This window comes from Lynx canadensis, chromosome A2 (genome assembly GCF_007474595.2).
Source record: "Lynx canadensis isolate LIC74 chromosome A2, mLynCan4.pri.v2, whole genome shotgun sequence".
Taxonomy (NCBI): domain Eukaryota; kingdom Metazoa; phylum Chordata; class Mammalia; order Carnivora; family Felidae; genus Lynx; species Lynx canadensis.
The window spans coordinates 113,463,905-113,486,361 of NC_044304.2; the positions used below are offsets into that span (position 1 = coordinate 113,463,905).

The window sequence follows — 22,457 nt, forward strand, 5'->3', positions numbered from 1 at the left end:
GGAGGACATTAGGAAGTATTGTATCTAACCTAGTAATTTTATTCCAACAGTCTTTCACCACTGACTAGAAATCTTTTTCTCTAATTCCCTGTGGAACCAGTGTCACCATTTTGTTGGTTTCCTCAATAATGGGTTGAATAAATCTTTGACATGTCTTCATTCTGTATTTTGAGTTATAGATTTAACTTTTTGAAAATTGTACTTTAATACTAGCACTATCATCTAGGTTTTTTTTTTTTTTCTTCAGAGTCTGAAAGTGGTTTTTCACTTTCAAGTTAAGTCATCTCTTATTTCGGCATGTTTGTTTCTCTTCTGAGGGGGGGATGCAAAGCTGGAATACAGGGGTGACGGGAGACACTAAAAAGTCCATTGTAGGGGTGCCTGGGTGGCTCAGTAGGTTGGGCGTCCGACTTCAGCTCAGGTCATGATCTCACAGTCCATGAGTTTGATCCCCTTGTCTGGCTCTGTGCTGACAGCTCAGAGCCTGGAGCCTGCTTCAGATTCTGTGTCTCCTTTTCTCTCTGCCCCTCCCCTGCTCATGCTGTGTCTCTTTCTGTCTCAAAAATAAATAAAAACATTTTTTTAAAGTTTTTTTTTTTTAAGTCCATTGTAAGGTGTTTGCAGTGATTCCTAGACTGCTTTTGGAGGATCAAGGATTGCTGTGGCCCATACATACCACCCTTAATGGCTTAAAGTCATTATAAAGGCTTTCCAGGAGCATATGCTAATTCAGGAATCTGATTATGTTACTAGAAAAGCTTACAGATGGTTATCAGACTAAATTCCAAAAAGAGAAATAATTGAATCTCTAAATCTTGCTAGAAACACCTATTTATCAAAATGAGGGTTTTTTTGTCTGTTTTGAAAGAGCTAGTTCGTGAGGGGGGTGGGGGGGAGGAGGCAGCAGAGGGAGAGAGGAGAGCGAATCTCAAGTAGGCTCCATGCTCAGAGCCCACTGGAGGCTTGATCCTACCACCTGGGATCATGACTTACTGGAAATCAAGAATCCCAAGGTCAACTGACTGAGCTAGAAGGGTTCCTTCAATAATTAGTTATTATAATGGATTGAGGGCAACACTCCTCCATAGCTCCCATGAAAGGAATGGGGATGAAGTTTTTGTTTTGAAATGAACAATTAAAGCGGACCCATTAAAAAAAGTTTTAGTTCAAGGACTCCTCCCACAGAATTCTGGCTATTTCAGTAATCCAAGTTTATTTAATAGACTCAACAGATGTCAATATGCCATATTGAATTTCCATTGCAATATCATGGGGACTGTTTTTAGTCTGGAACTTTTCTCCCATGATCTTTTATTTACTTTTGGATTGCACGATAATTCTAGTACTGCTTTGCAATGCACAAAGAGCGCTATCCATTCTCTTATTGGGCATATTAACATTCTAAGTAGCAGGCGAGGATCAGAATCAGGGCTTCGAATACCTAGATCTTTATTTCCACAACCAGAGAAGTCGCACTGCCGGGTTAGCTCTTTTCTGGTACTACTCAGACAACCTGCAGTAAGGTGAATAAAAGCCCTCAGCACTAGGTCTGAATGCCGGTTCCACTTTCTCCTTGTCGCGCAGCCACTTTGTGACTTGGTTCCCTTGCTCATAAGACAAACTGAGCAGTCGAAGCCCTGACTTTCTAGGGATTATATGAAATAAGGCTAAGGATTTAGCGCGGAGCTCGGCACAAGACAGCACTGCATAAACTATATTAATCAGTGATGGGCTGTTACTCTCGCTCCCTGGGAACCCCACGGAACGTCCAGTAGGACAAGGTGTCGTTGGGCAGAAGAAGCCACCCACTCAGCGGCTGAGACACGAGGAGGACACGCCCTCCAGAGCCGCCCCAATGGGAGGAGCCCTGAGCCGGAAGGCCTCAGCCGGGCGCTGACCCCGCCCACAGCTGACTGGGGCGGGGACGCCGTCTCCCGGGAAACTGGACGCGCAGCTCCGCTTGGGTCGGAGCCTCAGCCGGTGGGACTAGCAGTGCGTGCCACGCCCGCAGCCAAGTAGCAGCAGGTGTGGGCCAGCGGCCACGCTGCTTGCAGTCGCCGGAGGGGGTGGGCGTCTGCCGCGGCGCGTGTGGGGAAAAGTGTCCTCGCCCACCCCAGGCTGGGCAGGGACGCGAGCGTGTGGAGCAGACCGACCCAGCATTCTCTTGGACGTGCGTGATGGCAGCCCGGGAGGTGTTCGGGATTCCAGAAGACGCAGCCCTTCGCCTAACTCCGGGCGCTGGCCTGGAGGTGGTGGGCATGAAGGAGCTGGAGGAGGAAGGGGTGGAGGAGGAGGAAGAGGAAGAGGAGGAAGAGGCGGCGGCGGCCAGGAGAGCTCGGAGTTTCGCCCGAGACGCGCGGGTGCGCTTTCTCGGCGGCCGCCTGGAGCTGATGCTAGGGCTCTCAGCGGAGAAATGGAGCCAGCATTTGGAGAGCGAGGAAAACCGGCAGGTCCTGGGAGAGTTCCTGGAGAACCCCAGTCCCGCGTGCCTTGTCTTCAGCGTCGCCGCCGCGGGACCACTCGCAGTCGCCCGGGAGGTAAGGGGCGACAGGCTAAGGGACCCTGTCAGGCTGCCATACGGGGACAGGCCAGTCGCGTCCTTGGGTTCCCTTGGGGCATGCACTTAGGCGCTTTAAGAAACTTTCTTTGGGAGCCCTTGCCTTGGAGTTTGCAAAATCACCCACGTGCGCCCACTCTACAGTTAAGCAACTGTGGATTAGTTTTCTAGAAGGTTAGTTTGCCCAACCCAGATAAAGCAGGAAAAGCTACACTACACTTTTTCAACTGCCTAGGCTTTGGGAACAAGGTGGGTTCTCTGTGCCAGATAACTTCTGTTTTCAATAGCTCTTGGGCCAATCTGGGGTCCTGTCTTTAAAAAATGTTTTAGCAGAGCCTGAATAATTTTTCATATGCTAAGTCTGTCTGTTACATTTAATCCTAGGAAAAATATTTAGTCTTTAAAAAAGGAGTGTTCTGGCACTCCGCGCACACATGGTGTTTACCAGCCCTGGAGGGAGAAGGGGGGCAGTCCTTTCTTTCCTTCCATCTTTTCTTTCTTCCTTCCTTCCTTTTTTTTTTTTTTTTTTTTTAGACTTTGTAGTTGGAGGTTAAGGTATCACTTATAAATACAGCATTTGTATTCAGCATTTATTTTTATTTTTATTTTTATTTTTATTTATTTCAGAGAGAGCATGAGCAGGGTAGGGTCAGAGGGAGCGGGACAGAATCTTAAGCAGGTTCCACACTCAGTCAGCATGGAGCAGATGCGCGGTTGGATCTGCCACCCTGGGTTCATGACCTGAGCCAAAATCAAGTCTTTAGTGTTTACAGTGCCTCAGTGTAATGTGTTGTATGTGTGAAGTGTTTATCATCAATGTGTGTCACTTTAATAGTTGGGAAATAGGATCCCAGAGAAAGAGTAACAGGAGTTTGCCTTAGGGTTTTGAGATCTGAATTTTTTTGTTTTGCTCTTTTCCCAATTATAACTAATTAAAAATTTTGTCAAACAAGGAGATAGGATACTTAAGTCTAGGATTACTTAAGTTAAATAATCATCATATCTGAAGAAATAGCTCAGTACTTGTGGAAGTGTTAAAATATCTTCATTCAACATTTTATTTTGAGGATAGATTTACAAAGTAACCTCTTGTGCCTGAACTTCCTTTCACTTTGGTTTATTTCCAAACTACAAAAAAAAAAGGTTATAAAAAGGAATGACCTTTCCTAAGATAGAAAAATGCTAAATTCTCCTTATATTTATTTTTAATAAGGAGATGTTAGGGTATATAATGATCTTGGGTAATTGACAAGCCTCTTTAAAGGTGATATTTACGTATCAATAATGCTATGGAATTAGCATTATAAAAGAACAAAACTATACAGTTTGCAGAAGGTAGGGCAAAGAGCTGTGGAACTACCTTATTTATAAAGGTAGGCAAGATGCCAGATTTTATTCCTTTTTTAGCAATCTAGCTACAAGTTAGATAGAGCAAATCCTATGTGTTAATATGGAAACTACGCTGTGAACTTGGACTAATTATTTTGCTCTTGTTTCAGATTCCAAGAGATGCAAAACATAAACTTGTTTATATTGCCAAGAAGATTACTGAAAACATTGGAGTAAATGACTTTTCTCAAACGGTTTTATTTGGAGAGTTAACCGCCTCATCTTTCGGACATGTAACTGCTTTCCTAGATGAGGTACTAGTCTGTCCTTAATATTTGAATCTTTAATTTATCTCTATGGCACTTGGAATTATTCAGAAAAACTCTGGTTAAAAAAAAGAATGTAGAAGCCAATAATCTCTTTAGGTGGATGCAATGTGGTTAACTGTTTCTGAATGAGAGGATACTGATAATATTCAACAGATGGTAATCTGTAGGATTATCCTTTTTCTCTTTGTTTATAAATATGGGAAGTAAAAAGCTTGAATAGGCTCTTGTAATTAGCTATAGGTTTTAAATTTCACGTTGAATAGAGACAAACTTAGACTTTGGAAGCGTGTATCATAAGTTTTTCAGATTTCTGTTAGTTTCTGTGACCCTCAGGTCAGATAATGTGGAAAGATAATAGAAACGAAATTTTTGAAGTGGTTGCTTTAAAATTCTTCTTTCTGTCCCCTTAAATCAGAGAAATGCTGTCTAAACCCAGGTTATTGATACTTGAAATAAAAGTACCTTGGGATTTTTTTAATGTGTCTTTTTTTTTTTTTTTAAATGGGATTTAATGTGGGATCCTGGGGATTTTATTAAAGTCAGGCTGCTCCAGTAGGTCTGGGGTGGGGCCAATCTTCTACAATATCTGATCTCATAAGATTTTGTTTGTTGATGGTATGTCTTTGAGGAAAGATGTACCAAATGACCAGGTTCTGTAGGATTAGAGCAGTGATTCTCAAACTTTGCTGAACATTAGAATCACCTGGGGAACTATCTAGCCTGCCTTTACCCTGGTCAACCTTAATACTAACTAAATCAGAATGGGGTGGGAGCCAGGTGGTTACAATGGTTAAAATCCCAATTCTAATGTGCCCCAAACTTTGAGAGCCCCTGGGTTAGATAGAAGTAAATCAGATCTCTGTAATCAGTGCATTTCTGCCAAGGCCAGTGCTTAAGGTAGGAATAATTCCCAGAATATTTATTACTAACGATTTGCCAGTCTCTCTGTTGCACGCCACTTCTACTTCCTGAGTCTCTTTCTCTGTCTTTGGACTAGCCAAAGTCTCTAACTCCCAACTTCACCTTACCTCTGTTTCCGTCTCCTCCTGTTGAAATTACTCGGTTTTAGATGATTTCAGGGACACACCGATAGAGTTTTCTATCTTTACCTGGGACACTTTTTGGTCTGTAGCAGAAGCTCAATAAATTTTTACCGAACTGAACCTGATGAGAGCATTTCACATGAAATGGGAATGACTCTTGGTCATTTGAAACTAGACTGCCATCAGCTGGGGCTTGGAAGGGCAAGGATGTACTCTTTGTTTCAATTCTTACATTACTGTCTGTCTGGCAACAGACAGAAGATACACAACTCTTGCAAGTTCCTCTGATCTTGGTGTGGATTTATCTCCATACCAGGGTCTGCATTCCACTCTGAGAAAGATGAAATGAAAGAGAGTAAGCTGTCCACAAGTACATTTATTGTAGGTATAAGCCATCCAGAAGCTCAGAGTTTAAGTGGTTTAGAAGATTCATGTAATTATGCTTGAAGATCTGAGTATTGGGAACAAAAAAAATGAGATCACACTTAGGAAGTCACTTGGGTTTACTTTTGGACAAGACTTACATTCGGTATGAAGAAGGCCCTAAGGCCTGGCTATAGATGATTGGGTTGAAAACATTTTTATAAGGATTGTCTTTGCTTCGTATCCAGTGTAGCTCGCAAGATTGGCTGATTAACGGTGGCTTATGATGATGTGCAAGGCACTCCCAAACTTCTCTCTCTAGCCAAGATCTTTTTGCCTGAATTTCAAACTCGGAGATCCATTTGTTTTCCTGAAATTCACACTTGCATTTTAATAAACATCCCAAACCTGTCCAAAGTTGAACTGACCTTCCCCAGCCTCCACTGCATTACTTGTGGCTATCTCCACAATAGTGGCGTGAACGCCTTCCTTCCAATTGCTCAAGCCAGAAAATTACTGAGACAGCCCTAACTCTTTTGTGTCACACGTTGTATCCGTTCTGGCAGGAAATCATGCAAGTTCCTGCTGGTGGGAATGCAAACTGGTGTGGCCACTCTGGAAAACCATATGGAGGTTCCTCAAAAAATTAAAAATAGGCCTACCCTATGACCCAGAAATTGCACTACTGGGTATTTATCCAAAGGGTATAGGTGTGCTGATTTGAAAGGGCACATGCTTCCCAATGTTTATAGCAGTGCTATCGACAATGGGCAAAGTATGGAAAGAGCCCAAATGTCCATCAACTGACAAATGGATAAAGAAGATGTGGCATATATATATATATATATATATATGTATATATATATGTATATATATATGTATATATATGTATATATATGCGTGTATATATATATGTATATATATATGTATACATATATATGTATATATATATATACATATATTTATACAATGGAATATTACTTGGTGATCAAAAAAATGAAATCTTGCCATTTGCAACAACATGGATGCAACTAGAATGTATTATGCTAAACAAAAAAGTCAGAATATATCATATATCATATATCAAATTATGATATATATCATATATCAAAAGTCATTTATATATCATATGATTTAACTCATTGATGGAATTAAAGAAACCAAATAGTTGAACATAGGGGAAGGGAAGGAAAAATAAGAAAAAGAGAGGGGGGCAAACCATAAAAGTTTCTTAACTGTAGAGAAACTGAGGGTTGCTAGAGGGTGTTGGGTAGGGTAATGTGCTAAATGGGTGATGGGCATTAAGGAGGGCATTTGTTGGGATGAACACTGTGTGTCATCGGTCAGTGAGGAATCACTAAATTCTCCTGAAACCAATACCACACTATATGTTAACTAACTTGGATTAAAATAATATTTAACAAAAGGAAATCATGCAAGTTTTACCTTCAAAATACATTCAGAATCAGCCTCCATACTCCCCTCTCCTGCTACCACTCTGGGCTGGTTCACCATTGTCTCTCACCTGTGCTACTGCTTTCATCTCTCTCTCTCTCTCTCTTTTTTTTTTATGTTATTATTTCATTTCATTTTGTTACATTATATAGGAATTAACATACAGTGTTATATTAGTTTCAGGTCGACAATAGAGTGATTCAACAATTCTATACATCACACACAAATCCACACCAAGATCATGATGAATTCATGTTCATCATGAAAAGTGCACTCCTTAATCTCCATTGCCTATTTTACCCATCCTCCTACCCACTTCCCTTCCTGTAACCATTAGTTTGTTCTCTGTAGTTAAGAGTCTGATTCTTGGTTCATCTCCCTCTCCTTTTTTTTTTCCTTCACTCATTTGATTTGTTTCTTAAATTTCGCTTGAGTGAAATATGGTATTTTTCTTTCTCTGACTTAATTTGTTTAGCATTATACTCTCTGGATCCATCCATGTCATTACAAGTGGCAAGATTTCATTCTTTTCTATGGAAAAATAATATTCCATTTTATGTATATACCAAATCTTCCTTATCCATTCATCTGTCAATTGGCTGCTTCCATAATTTGGCTGTTGTTAATAATGCTGTCATAAACATAGGGGTACGTGTATGCCTTTTAATGAGTTTTACAAAAAGCTAACCCCTTTTTGTAGTTATTGGGTAAATATCTAGTAGCGTGATTACTGGATCATAGGGTAGTTCTATTTTTAATTTTTGAGCAGCCGCCATACCTTTTTCCAGAGTGGCTGCACCAGTTTGCATTCCCATGCTTTCATCTCTTAACTAATCTCTATGCTTTTGTGTGGTTCCCATCTAGAATGTATTCCCAACATAGCAGCTAAAGGGATTCTGTTGAAGCATGAGTCAGAACATGTAACTTCTCTGCTCCCGTTTTACTCTGAATAAGGGCCCAAGTGCTTTTAGTAGTCTAGACTTTGCATGTTCTGTGTTCTCTGTGGATCACAGCTATCAGCCTTACCTAAAAACTTGGTAGAACTGTAGAATCTCAGGGTCGTCTTCAGAGCTACTGAGGCAGGATCATCATTGGTTCTTAGGTGTATTAAAGGATGAAATCCCTAGTCCAGAATCTGTGACCTGACCTCCCTGTGACCTCTTTAAACTCTTCTCACTTGCTAACTCATGACCTCCTTGCTGATCCTTAATTGTCTCAGGTACACTGTTGCCCCTACTATTTCTTTACCTCCCTCAGAATTCACTCAGCTAACCCCTTAATGTCTTTCAAGTCTTTTTACTCATGTATCTTTTATTAAAGCCACCCTTGAGGAGGGTAGGGACTAGGGTCAGCAAATGAGGCACCCACTTCAAGAGCAAATTTATAGGGAGGCAAAGGGAGCAAAAACAAAACAAAAAAACCCCTCAATATCAGGATGAAATTTTAATACAGTATTTATTTTATTTTTTTAAATTGAGATGTACATAATATTTATATGAGTTCATGGTTTTTTATTTAATGCAATTTATTGTCAAATTGGTGAACATATAGTGCGTAAAGTGTGCTCTTGGTTTTCGGGGTAGATTCCCGTGGTTCATTGCTTACGTATAGCACCCAGTGCTCATCCCAACAACTGCCCTCCTTTCAATGCAGTATTTAAAAAATAAATAAATAAAAATGAGGGGTGCCTGGGTTGCTAAGTCGGTTAAGTCTCAGACTTTGGCTCAGGTCATGATCTCACAGGTTCTAGCCCTGCATTGGGGTCTGTGCTGACAGCTCAGAGCCTGGAGCCTGCTTTGGATTTGGTGTCTGTCTCTCTCTCTTTCTCTCCCCCTCCCCACCCCCACACTGTCTCTCTCAAGAAATAGATAAACATTAATAAAAAATCAAAATGAAAAAGTCAACATTTAAATAAACAGTCGATCACTAACAGTACTGTACTAGATCATATTGGAGGCTGAAGCAAAAATAAACCCATAATACTGATGTTGCCTTTATTTAAAAATAGTGATAATTCATCATTTTTGTTGCATTAATTTTGATTTAAAAAGTATCTTAAAAAATTATTCGTCTTGATTACTGAGTTTTTTGGTGGCTTTTAGATTCTATTTCCTGTGTGAATGCCTCACTTGCCTAACCCTAGTCCCAGCTTTGAATCTTTGTTTTGCTCCCTGTTGTGGCCCAAACACCCAAGACGTTGCCTGACACGTAGTAGGAGCTCCGGACTTGTTACATGAATGAAGGTCAATTAAGGGCTGATATCCTATTGTTATAAGAGACCAAACACTGAAGCTTCAAGGTATTTCTTTAGAGAAGCATTTGGCATATGATCTCTCTTTCCATTTGGATTGTTTTGGACCGGTGAAGAGGATACTCGGGAAATTTTATGCTAATCTCATTTATTCATTTAATCACTGTTTATTGAAGACCTACTCGTTGCTAGTGACTGGCCACAACACATGGTAGTTAGTGATGTAGTTTGTGTCCCCAGAAGGCATGTAGTCTGATGAGGGAGGCAGGTTGCTGAGCTTGCAGTAGGAGGACACAGGAGGCTCCTGGAGGAGTCTTCAGCATCATGAGGTGGGAGCCTCGTGATGCTCCCCACACCTACAGGGCTGACAGGGGCTGGGGACTCTGAAATAGGATGATCCTAGGTCTCAGTTTGCCTGGGGTACTTTTGGCTTACAACTGTCAGAGATCAGTTAATGTCCGCTAAGGATTTTTAGTGTTTCTTTGTACTCTCGAAAGCCTCCAGAATTGTATGGTAAATTATGTGGTCCCCATAGTGTTGAAGGACAAGGAGGAGATAGCTAGGTGTAGGAGGAGGAAGGGCTTTCTGAGCAGAGGGAGAAGCACTACAAAGGCACAGAGGTGAGGAAATGCAGGTTCTTTTTAAAAAAAGGAGTAAATTAATGTAGCTGGATCGGGGAACCTGAGCTGGGAGGTAGTGAGAAACAAGGGTGGAGAGACTGATTAGAAAATAAACAGCCACATAACTTTTTCAGGTGGTTGCCAGCAAAGGCAATGACCAAACCCAAATTCATGTGTTGATTGGAAGACGGCCGTGGTGGTGCATGTTCTGGGAAGGTTTTTTATCAGGGCCGGCTTGATTGGGAAGTTGTGCAGTCACATGGAATGTCAGTGGTCATTGGTGACTTGCATTCCAAGCTAATCAACCTCTGATTTATACATTAACAAAACTCTCTGATTTATACATTAACAAAAGACATGACATGCAGAGGACTGCTGAATTGGTCATCCTGTTGAGTGAAGGAGAGACTGTTACTGAGGTAGTGAAGTGGTCTGTAAAGTACTGAGGGAGTTTTCTAGTGTTTGGCTTCTTAATGGGACGGAACAAAAAAGGGATGGACCAAGTATTTGAACTGCAGGTTGGGAATGTCATTTGTGCCTTCATGTTTAGTTTTTTCTCATTTAAATGATCTAATGTATTCTCACTTGCATTCATTATGAACTGTTTTTTGGAGTTTGACTCAGTGATTTATGGGAATTCATGCTGATGTGCTAGGGACTCCCAGACTTGTGTCTCCAGCCTGGATCTCTCTCTTAAACTTCAGGCTTAGGTATCCATTGTCTTGTGGACATAGCCATTTAGTGTGTAATGTCTCAAATCTGACATATCCAAAGCTGAACTCCCAATCTGCTCTTCAACATTCTTAATGTGTTCCTGTGTACTCTTACTTGTAGCTGTATTATATTTTATAATATTTAGCAAAAGTATTTAAAATGTCATGTAGTTATTTCTTTTTAAAAAAATTTTTTTATGTTTATTTATTTTTGTGGGAGAGAGAGAATGAATGAATGAGTGGGGGGAGGGGCAGAGAGAAGGAGAGAGAGAATCCCAAGCCGGCTCCGTGCTCTCAGTGTAGCTTCAGTGCACAAACTGAGATCATGACTTGAGTCTAAATTGAAAGTCAGACACTTAATTTTCTTTCTTTTCTTTCTTACCTTCTCATATTACTTCTTTTTTTAATTAAAAAATTTTTTTAACATTTTGTTTGAATCCAAGTTATTTAATATATAGTAATGATTTCAGGAATAGAATTTAGTGATTTATCACTTACATATAACACCTCCTCCCAACAAGTGCCCTCCTTAATGCCCATCACCCATTTAGTCCATCCCCCTACGCAACACCCTGCCAGCAACCCTCAGTTTGTTCTCTGTATTTAAGAGTCTCTTGTGGTTTGTCTCCCTCTCTGTTTTTATCTTAGTTTTGCTTCCCTTCCCCTATGTTCATCTGTTTTGTTTCTTAAATTCCACATATGAGTAAAATCCTATGAAGTATGACTGACCTACTTCGTTTAGCGTAATACACCCTAGTTTCATCCACATTGTTGCAAATACTAACATTTCATTCTTTTTTGATCACCAAGTAATATTCCATTTGTGTGTGTGTGTGTGTGTGTGTGTGTGTGTGTGTATATATACACACATATATACATATATATCACATATTCTTCATTCATCAGTCAATGGACATTTGGGCTCTTTCCGTACTTTGATTATTGTCAATAGTGCTACTGTAAACATTGGGGTGTATATGTCCCTTTAAAACAGCACTCTTGTATCCTTTGGATAAATACCTAGTAGTGCAATTGCTGGGTTATAGGGTAGTTCTATTTTTAATTTTTTGAGGAACCTCCATATTGTTTTCCATACTGTCTGCACCAGTTTGCATTCCCACTAGCAGTGCAAAAGGTCCTCTTTCTCCACACCCTTGCCAACATCTGTGTCACTTGAGTTGTTAATTTTCGCCACTCTGACAGGTGTGAGTGGTACCTCATTGTGGTTTTGATTTGTATTTCTCTGATGATGAGTGATGCTGAGCACTTTTTCCTATGTCTGTTAGCCATCTGGATGTCTTTGGAAAAGTGTCTATTCAAGTCTTTTGCCCATTTCTTCACTGGATTATTTTTTTTTGGGGTGTTGGGTTTGATAAGTTCTTCATAGATTTTGGATACTAACCGTTTATCTGTTAGGTCATTTGCCGGTAACTTCTCCCATTCTGTCATTCGCCTTCTAGTTTTGCTGTTTTTCTACTTCACTGTGCAGAAGTTTTTTATCTTGATGAGGTCCCAATAGTTCATTTTTGCTTTTGTTTCCTTTGCCTTGGGAAACATGTCAAGTAAGAAGCTGCTGTGGCCAGCATCCAAGAGGTTGTTGCCTGTTCTCTCCTCCAGGATTTTGATGGTTTCCTTTCTTAAATCTAGGTCTTTCATCCATTTTGAGTTTATTTTTGTGGATGGTGTAAGAAGTATTCCAGGTTCATTCTTCTGCATGTCGCTGTCCAGCTTTCCGAGCACCATTTGCTGAGGAGACTGTCTTTGTTCCACTGGATACTCTTTCCTGCTTTGTCAAAGATGAGTTGGCCATACCTTTGTGGGTTCATTTCTGGCTTCTCTCTTCTGTTCCATTGATCTATGCGTCTGTCGTGCCAGTACCATACTGTCTTGATGATTACAGCTTTGTAATATAGCTTGAAGTCAAGAATTGTGATGCCTCAAGCTTTGGTCTTCTTTTTCAGGATTGCTTTGGCTGTTTGGGGTCTTTTCTGGTTTTATACAGATTTTAGAATTGTTTGTTCTAGCTCTGTGAAGATTGCTGGTATTATTTTGATAGGGATTGTGTGGAATATGTAGATTGCTTTGGGTAGTACTGACATTTTAACAGTATTTGTTCTTCCCATCCATGAACATAGAATGTTCTTTTCCATTTCTTTGTGTCTTCTTTAGTTTCTTCCGTTAAGTTTTCTATAGTTTTCAGTGTATAGATCTTTCACCTCTTTGGTTAGGTTTATTCCTAAGAATTTTATAGTTTTTGGTGCAGTTGTAAATGGGATTGATTCCCTGATTTCTCTTTCTGCTGTTTCATTATTGGTGTATAGAAATGCAACCAATTTCTGTACATTGATTTTATATCCTGCGACTTAGCTGAATTCATGGATCAGTTCTAGCAGTTTTTTGGTGGAGTCTTTTGGGTTTGCCACATAGAATATCATGTCATTTGTGAAGAGTGAAAATTTGACTTCCTCCTTGCCAATTTGGGTGCCTTTTGTTTCTTTGTGTTGTCTGATTGCTGAGGCTAGGACTTCCAACACTATGTTGAATAACAGTGGTGAGAATGGACATCCCTGTCTTGTTCCTGACCTTAGGGGGAAAGCTCTCAGTTTTTTTTTTTTTTCCTATTGAGATGATATTAGCTGTGGGTTTTTCATATATGGCCTTTATGATCTTGAGGTACATTCCTTCTCTGCCTACTTTCTTGAGGGTTTTTATCAAGAAAGGATGCTCTATTTTGTCAAATACTTTCTCTGCATCTACTGAGAGGATCATGTGGTTCTTGTCCTTTCTGTTATTGATGTAATGTATCACATTGATTGATTTGCAGATATTTAACCTGCCCTGCATCCCAGGAGCAAATTCTACTTGATCATGGTGAATACTCCTTTTAATGTATTGTTGTATCCAGTTGGCTAGTATCTTGTTGAGAATTTTTGCATCCATGTTCGTCAGGAAAAGTGGTCTGTACTTCTCTTTTTTTAGTGGGGTCTTTGCCTGGTTTTGGAATCATGGTAACACTGGCTTCATAGAATGAGTTTGGAAGTTTTCCCTCCATTTCTACTTTTTGGAACAGCTTCAAAAGAATAGGTGTTAACTCTTCTTTAAATGTTTGGTAGAATTCCCCTGGGAAGCCATCCAGCCCTGGATTCTTGTTGGGAGATTTTTGATCACTGATTCAAATTCTTTACTGGTTATGGGTCTGTTAAAATTTTCTATTTCTTCCTGTTTCAGTTTTGGTAGTTTATATGTTTATAGAAATTTGTCCATTTCTTCTAGGTTGCCCAATTTGTTGGCATATAATTGTTCATAATATTCTCTTATTGTTTGTATTTCTGCAGTGGTGGTTGTGATCTTTCCTGTTTTCATTTGTGATTTTATTTATTTGGGTCATTTTTCTTTTTGATCAGCCTGGCTAAGGGTTTATCAATTCTGTTTATTCTTTCAGAGACCCAGCTTCTGGGTTCATTGATCTGTTCTGTTTTCTTTGATTTCAACATCATTGATTTCTGCTCTGATCTTTATTATTTCCCTTCTTCTGCTGGTTTAGGGCTTTATTTGTTGTTTTTTCCAACTCTTTTAGGTGTAAGATTAGGTTGTGTATTTGAAACCTTTCTCCTTCTTTAGGAAGGCCTGGATTGCTATATACTTCCCTCTTATGACCACCTTTGCTGTATCCCAGAGGTTTTGGACTGCCATGTTTTCATTTTCAACGGCTTCCTGTACTTTTAAAATTCCTCTTTAATTTCTTGTTTAGCCCGTTCATTCTTTAGTAATATGTTCTTTAATCTCCAAGTATTCATCGTCTTTCCAAATTTTTTTTTTGTGGTTCGTTTCAAGTTTCATAACATTGTGCTCTGAAAGTATGCATGATATGATCTCCATATTTTTGTACTTTCTGAGAGCCAATTTGTGATCCAGTATGTGATCTATTCTGGAGAATGTTCCATGTGCACTCAAGAATGTTTATTCTGCTGTTTTAGGATGAAATGTTCAGTATATATCTTTTAAGTCCATCTGATCCAGTGAGTCATTGAAAGCCATTGTTTCCTTGTTGATTTTCTGCTTATGTGGTCTATCCTTTGGTGTAAGTGGGGTGTTAAAATCCCCTACAATCACTATATTGTTAACTATACATTTATTTATGTTTGTGATTAAATGATTTATATATTTGGGTTTTACCATGTTGGGGCCATAAATATTCACAGCTGTTACAACTTGGTGGATAGACCCCTTAATTATGATATGATGCTCTTCTTGATCTTTTGTTACAGCCTTTATTTTAAAATCTAGTTTGATAAAAGTATGGCTACTCCAGCTTTCTTTTGATAATCATTAGCAGGATAGATGGTTCTCCATTCCCTTACTTTCAATCTGCAGGGGTCTTTAGGTCTAAAATGAGTCTTTTGTAAGCAGCGTATAGATGGGTCTTCTCTTCTTATACATTCTGATATCCTGTGTCTTTTGATTGGAGCATTTAGTCCATTTAAATTTAGAGTGAGTACCAAAATATTTGAATTCAGTGCCATTGTGTTGCCTGTAGACTTGATGTTTCCAGTGTTCTCTGGTCCTTTCTAGCCTTTGTTGCTTTGGTCTTTGATGTTTTATTTTGGTCTTTTCTCCACTCAGAGTCTCCCTTCAAATTTCTCACAGGGTCGGTTTAGTGGTCATGAACTCCTTTAGTTTTTGTTTGGGAAACTCTATCTTTCCTTCTATTTTGGATGATAGCCTTGCTGGGTAAAGAATTCTTGGCTGCATATTTTTCCAATTCAGCATGTTGAATATATCCTGCCACTTCCTTCTGGCCTGCCAAGTTTCTGTGGATAGGTCTGCTGATAACCTCATCTGTCTTCCCTTATAGGTTAGGACTTCTTTCCTTTGCTGATGTCATAATTATTTCCTTGTCTGTGTATTTTGTGAATTTGAGTATGATATGCCTTGGTCATGGTCATTTTTTGTTGAATCTAATGGGAGCTCTCATTGCTTCTTGGATTTTGACGTTTGTGTGCTTCCCCAGGTTAGGCAAGTATTCCACTATAATTTGCTCACATAAACTTTCTTCCCCTTCTCTTTATTCATCTTCTGGACTCCTTTGATTGGGATTTTATTCCTTTTTAATGAGTCACTGAGTTCTCTAAGTCTTGTATCATGATCTTTTGCCTTTGTTTATGTCTTTTTTTTTCTGCTTCATTATTCTCCATAATTTTATCTTCTGTATCACTGATTCTCTCCTCTGCTTCATCCATCCCTTGCTGTAGTGGCATACATTTGAGATTGCATCTCTGGTATAGCAGTTTTTTTAATTTCGGCCTGACTAGATTGTATTTCTTTTATCTCCACAGAAAGGGATTCCCTGGTGTCTTCTATGCTTTTTTCAATCCCAAATATTATTCTTATTATTGTGGTTCTAAATTCTAGTTCACATATCTTACTTATATCTGTGTTAAGTCCCTGGCTGTCATTTCTTCCTGTTCTTTCTTTTGGGGTGAATTCCTCCATTTTGTTATTTTGGATGAAGGGAAAAATTAATAAAGTGAAAAATAAAAATTAAAAACAAAAAAAAAGGAAGCTAGATCCTAGGTCTGTTTTGGTTTGCTTGTTGAAAGAAACTTCATAGAATGTAGAAAAGGAAAGGAAAGAAAAAAAAAGGTAAGAAAAAACTTACAAAATAAAAAAAAATTTGTATAATAAAATAAGAGAAAGAAAATGAAATAGAGTAATATATTAAAAAAATTAAAAATGAAGTAAAAAAAATAAGTTTTCTTCTTTCTGTATTCAAGAAAGAGAAAGAAAAGAAGAAAAAAACAATTTAAGCCAAAACAGAAGCAAAGAAAATGAACAAATAAATGCACTAGCAAACAGAATGAAAGCTGAATGAATTTACAACCAGTTTCCCTTAGAACTGAAACTATGAAGCGTTCTATAGTCTGTATACCGAACAGGTGGAGTGACTTGTGCTAGTCTTCTCTGGGATGTGCTTGGAGGGCACAGTTGGGTGGTGCTTGGTGTAAAGCCTCTGTTCTCCATCAGGGTCACAGCATAGCTGACTGGGGTGGATCCGTGTGCATCCTCACATGTGCGTATGCAGGGGAAGTGGAAATGGCCTCACCCAGCTCCCTAGTCTCTGGTGCAAGAATTTGTATACTCTCACCAACCTGTGATTAAGTACCCCTCCTTGATCTCAGGCCTCTGTCCATTCCCCGCCTCTACCGTGTCCATGTCCAAGCTGTCCACCTGCCAGGCAGCACCCCCCTCCAGAGTTTTATCTCAGATGAGGTTGTGTTTCAAAACCCCACACTTCAGAGACCCCTGCTGCTTGGACCTATGCCAGCTCTCTGGGGGGAGGGGCTTGCTGATCAATGACTAGGGACAGCTTGCCCCAGAAAAGGTTCGTGTGATCTCACAGGGGCAGAGGTTCAGAGATTATGGCAAATCACTACACACAGCTGGTGCCAGGTTTCATTGCACTCTGGCGTCTTTGTCTCAATACCAGCAAACATGACTGCTCCCCAGGGTGTGCTGGGACCTTTGCCTGTGGGGAGGCTGTATGGCCTCTACCAAATCCACTCCAAGCAGGGAAACTGCTTCTCGCCGGGTGGCACACAGACTCCTCAGACCTGGCTGCCTGCTTCTGGGGATTTGTTTTACTTCATTACCAGAGTACCGCCAGGGACTGAACTTTGGAACTTCAGACTCTGCACTCCACTATTTGTAGAATCCTAGGTGTTCAAAATGGTTTGGTGCTGCTCTAGCTGCTTTGCAGGGATGAGACAAGCTTAGGGTCTCCATGCTGCTCCGCCATCTTAACTTCTCTGGCTAGTTATTTCTTTATGTATTATATTGGTCTAAATCTTTAAAGAAATAATAATTGTGAATTACTGTTATCCATTTGGCTTATCAAGCTAAAGTGGAAGTGTGATTTGGTTCTTATAGTTAGTGTCTAGGTCCCATCCTTGGACATTGCAATTTAAGATGTCTGGGAGAGGCCTAGGCTCCCACATTTTGAAAGCATTGCCCTGGTAATAATAACTATTGACTTAAAAACCATTGTAAAAAGAAAATCCCTAGCTTAAAAAGGGATCAAAGAAAGAACATAGGTAAAGAAAACACAGCAGAGGTACCGTAGTTCATTAATCTATGTTGTATATATACGTATTGAATATGTAAGCATATTTAAATTATTTTATTGCTTAGGGGAGCCTGGGTGGCGCAGTCGGTTAAGCGTCCCACTTCAGCCAGGTCACGATCTCGCGGTCCATGGGTTCGAGCCCCGCGTCGGGCTCTGGGCTGACGGCTCAGAGCCTGGAGCCTGTTTCCGATTCTGTGTCTCCCTCTCTCTCTGCCCCTCCCCCGTTCATGCTCTGTCTCTCTCTGTCCCAAAAATAAATTAAAAAAAAAACGTTGAAAAAAAAATTAAAAAAAATAAATGAATTATTTTAGTGCTCAGAAAAAGTTTGGAATTTTTCTTCTAAACCGCAAAAAGTAGGAAAACATTTCCCAACTGAGACAAAATAAAACCCCCAATTAATTGAATTACTTTGTGTATAGTTTAAGAAGATGTATTGTAATGAAAAAGCATATCCCAGGTCTATTTGTTTTGAATGATGTTTTTTTTTTTCTTAATGTTTTTTTCTGAGAGAGAGTGCAAGTAGGGGGAGGGGCAGAGAGCGAGGGAGACTCAGAGCTTGCAGCCTGCTTTGGGGCACAGAGCCCATCTTGGGGTTCAAACCCATGGCCCATGAGATCATGACCTGAGCCAAAGTCAGATGCTTAACTGAGCCACCCAGGCACCTCTGTTTTAAATGACATTTATGGAAACACGCTCGCGCTTTGACTAATTGCTCTGCAAAGCATGTGGCTCACAATTTCACAGTTTTATCTACAGCTTGTGACAGAAATATTCAAATTTAAAAGTAGTTGGCTTTGCCACAGAATCATAGAGTGAAAGTTTGAAACCATAACTGGTAAATTAGATATGCCAAATAACCAGAATTTTCCTCGTGCCTGTTATTTAGAAATAGTTGCTGATACTGGAGATATAGAGAGTTTTCTAATGGGTCAGTGAATGTTATGCCCAATAAACTTCAAGTCTTCAGTCTGATTTCTAAAGCTCTTCATGAACTACCCTGCCTTTCTCAAAGCTAATCCCAGAGTGGCAGGTTTCCAGAAGCACTATACTTCTGGAACCCTGAATGATTTTATTGGTGTTGAGTTTTCTGGAGTGCCTGCTCTGCAATTTCATCTTCAACATTTTGTTTATGTATTTTTAAGTTTATTTATTTTGAGAGAAAGCAGTTAAACGTGTGTGGGGGTGAGGGACGGAGAGAGGGAGAGTGAGAATCTCAAGCAGGCTCCACGCTGTCAGCACAGAGCCTGATGTGGGGCTGGATCCCACAAATTGTGAGATCATGACCTGAGCTGAAATCAAGAGTCGGTCGCTTAACTGACTCCACCCAGAAGGCCATCATCTTCACCATTTTAATCAAGTAGCAACTTTTGTGGCAGGTCTTCCCTAACACCTGTCCCTTCCAGAGCCAGGTGTATACCCTGTGTCTCCACATTACATCCTGAACATGCCTCCAATCACGGTAGTTCTTGTAGCAAAAAGGAACTAACCCATGAGATTATCCCCAGCAAAGACTGTTTCTTATTTTTCTGTTTTCCTAGCTTGACTTGTAGTCAGCGCTAAGCAGGAAAATGTAATAATACACTTTGGAAAGATTAGTTTCAACACAGAAAACAAAAGTAATTGTATTGTCAAAATAGACAAAAGGTGGAGTAATTGTTTTCTGAGCATTTCAGCTAATGGAAATTTTGTAGTGTAATGCTGGTACACCAGGCAGACGATCAGAAAAAATGAAAAGTGTTTAAAATAGTAGCTACTAGAAAGGAGTGGGAAAACAAGAAGAGGCTACTAACTTCATTCACTCAACTCATTCTTATTAACGTCTGCCAGGCCCTGGGAATACAAAGATAATTCTTGAGGGTTTTCACATACATGGTGTCACATACATGATCCTCCCAACTCAGTGGGAGAGGGAGTTCCAAATAAGGTCCATCTGATTAATAAACATCTTTTTGACCATCAACCAGCATGCCACCCAGGGCTCGAGAAGATTACTTTTGCTTCCATGTGATTCGTAAAAATTTTTTTCATTCATGTACCTGCCAGTGTGCTCAGTTTGCATTAGGAAAGTAGTTTGCTACTTGACATGGTTGTGTTTGTTTTATGCCATGTTTGAGTCATTGGGAACTTCCACAAATGTTTGATAAATAAGTAAATGAGTGAACAAGCAGTATAGTATTTGCACTTTGCAAGTATTTGCCTAATTGATGATGTCTAAATGGAATACTGATTTTTGTCCTCTCTTTGTAAATTTGATATTTAAGAAATCGAGTGGTTTTGTGGCTGATTTTGTATGACAAGAAAATCTTTGAAGGAGTACACTGTCTGTAAATTAACTTCTTTTGGAAATGTTTCTCTTTAGATTTTAGTGCCCATTCTTTCTAATAGGAACAACCATAAATCCTGGTCCTGTTTTATTTCACAAGACATGGAACACCACATAGAAGCCATGAAAAATAAAATGCATGTCTTTCGGGGAAAAATGTTGAGAAGAACTCTTCTACCAATTCCCACAATTGCAGGAAAAATCGACCTGGATCAGAAATACTCAGAGACCAAGTATGTAATGATATGGTATATATCGGATATTAAAGTGGAGAGCCTACATACCCGATTAACATAGAAGCTATTAGCACAAGAATTCTATCATTTTTTTAAAAAGGTTGTACAGAGCACCGTGTATATTATTTCCTTACTAAGTACACTTTTTAAAATTTTATTTTAAAGACAGAGTGCAAGGAGGGGAGAGGGACAGAGGGAGAGAGAGAATTTTAAAGCGGGCTCCATCCCATCCACGACCCTGGGATCATGACCTGAGCTGAAATCAAGAGTCAGATGCTCAACCAACTGAGTCACCCACATGCCCCACGAAGTACATCTCCTAAAAGCAGACTGCACAAAAAGCAGGCTGTAACAATTGACATGATGTCAAGAGTATTTTTTTTAATGTTTATTCATTTTTGAAAGACAGCACAAGCAGGGGTGGTGCGGAGAGAGAGGGGGACACAGAATCCAAAGCAGGCTCCAGTCTCTGGGCTGTCAGCACAGAGCCTGATGCGGGGCTCAAACTCACGAACCGCGAGATCATGACCTGAGCTGAAGTTAGATGCTTAACCGACTGAGCCATCCAGGCGTCCCTCAACAGTATTCTTTTAGCAATAATGGTTTAAGGTTATGATTATTTGTGTAACGATGTTTACATCACAACTAAAAGTGGGACTATAAAAATAAGGGATCTGATTCTGAAGCATTTATATTTGGAAAACTAGTTTATGGATACACCAAATAGATCTTAAGATCTGAGTGCTATCTTTATTTAGGTGAAACAATTTGTTTTTGAATTATTCTATTAATCATTTCAGTGTTTGTATGCTAGAGTCAAATGAAAGGACAGTACTCCATGCAATTGAGTCAGTGATTATTAAATGGTCACATCAGATCCAAGAAATCGTAGAAAAAGATTCCGTGCAGCCTTTGCTGAATTGTCTTCAGTCGAATCCTCAAACTGAACTGGATTTCTGGATGATGAGGAGAGAAAATCTGTCATGCATTTATGATCAAGTAAGTAGATAGCCCTACAAATTGCTTACAAATTGAATTAGAAAAGTCAGTTGTAGAATTTGGTTTCTACAGCAATGACTTCCAGTACCTTCAGAGGCTTAAAATACTGTTTTTGAATGACTTAATAGTCTGTTCTCGTTTCTTGTTCCAAAGTTTTATATGATAGGCACCTTAGAAATGAATGCGGATTAAAAGTAAGTTTGCCATTTGGAGAATATTTTGACAGCATTTAATAATTGGAAACACTGTGGCATAGGAGAGAGTCGTTCCCCAGGGAAATGTCAAAGATGGTAAAATTTAGTTGATTGAACTGATGTAGGAAGGAGTAGGGTCTTGCCGAGTGGAGAGATGTGGCTTTGGAAGAGCTAACTTTGGTTCCTCTGCTGTTTGCCTTACATGTTCCTTGATTTAATATCCTGCAAACTAAGACGTTCATTTGCATTTCATGTGTCTCTCAGATTCTCTGAAACACAGCAGGAGATTTTATGTGGGAAGTTTAATATTTTACACTTAAAGGGTTAATTGACACTCTGTGAATACTCAAGAGCTGTAAATGTAAAGTAAAATTCAAGCTTAAGGAAAAATTGCTTTTAAAAATTATTTTCAGCTTGAAGCCAGATGAGTCTTTTTTTTTGAATACTGTGGGTATTGTGCATGAGTAAAATACAAGTGTTTTATTACCAAATGTATCTATTTAGTCATTAATCTAGCTTGTATTAAATTTTCTTCAATTTAGCTTCAAGCTCCTATTGTTCTCAAAATGGCTAGGATCCTGCAGATCAAACAAAGCAGCTATTTGCCAACTTTGAAGGACATTTTTGTGGCTGTGAAAAATGGTAAGACTCTTGGTTTTTGGCCTGGCGTTGGTGTTCCTCATGATCTCATCCCACGCTGCCTGACCAGCCTCATCTGCCCTTCTACCATTAACATGTTCATGAAATGATTTCACTTGGCTCTTGTAATGATAAATTCGTCCTCATCAGTACTTTATTCTCTAGTTCTATTAAACTGTTTTTAGGGTATATTGTAGGTACCTACCAAATTGCCTCTAGATTGAAGTTTTAATGGGAATGTGTATGTGTGTAGGGGAAAGACCTTTGCAACAGGTAAATGAAA

At 39.6% G+C, this 22,457-nt stretch overlaps 1 protein-coding gene across 1 annotated transcript in view; it reads left to right on the top strand.

Moving 5' to 3' along the window:
• Positions 1 to 1,934: 1,934 nt before the first annotated feature.
• Positions 1,935 to 22,457, top strand: part of DNAH11 (dynein axonemal heavy chain 11) — a 359,611-nt gene continuing 339,088 nt past the window's right edge. The window contains exons 1-5 of the mRNA XM_030308072.1: positions 1,935 to 2,537; positions 4,057 to 4,200; positions 20,143 to 20,339; positions 21,143 to 21,341; positions 22,078 to 22,177. Coding sequence (XP_030163932.1) covers positions 2,178 to 2,537; positions 4,057 to 4,200; positions 20,143 to 20,339; positions 21,143 to 21,341; positions 22,078 to 22,177 — 1,000 coding nt within the window. The 5' untranslated portion in view covers positions 1,935 to 2,177. The remainder of the gene's footprint in view (positions 2,538 to 4,056; positions 4,201 to 20,142; positions 20,340 to 21,142; positions 21,342 to 22,077; positions 22,178 to 22,457) is intronic.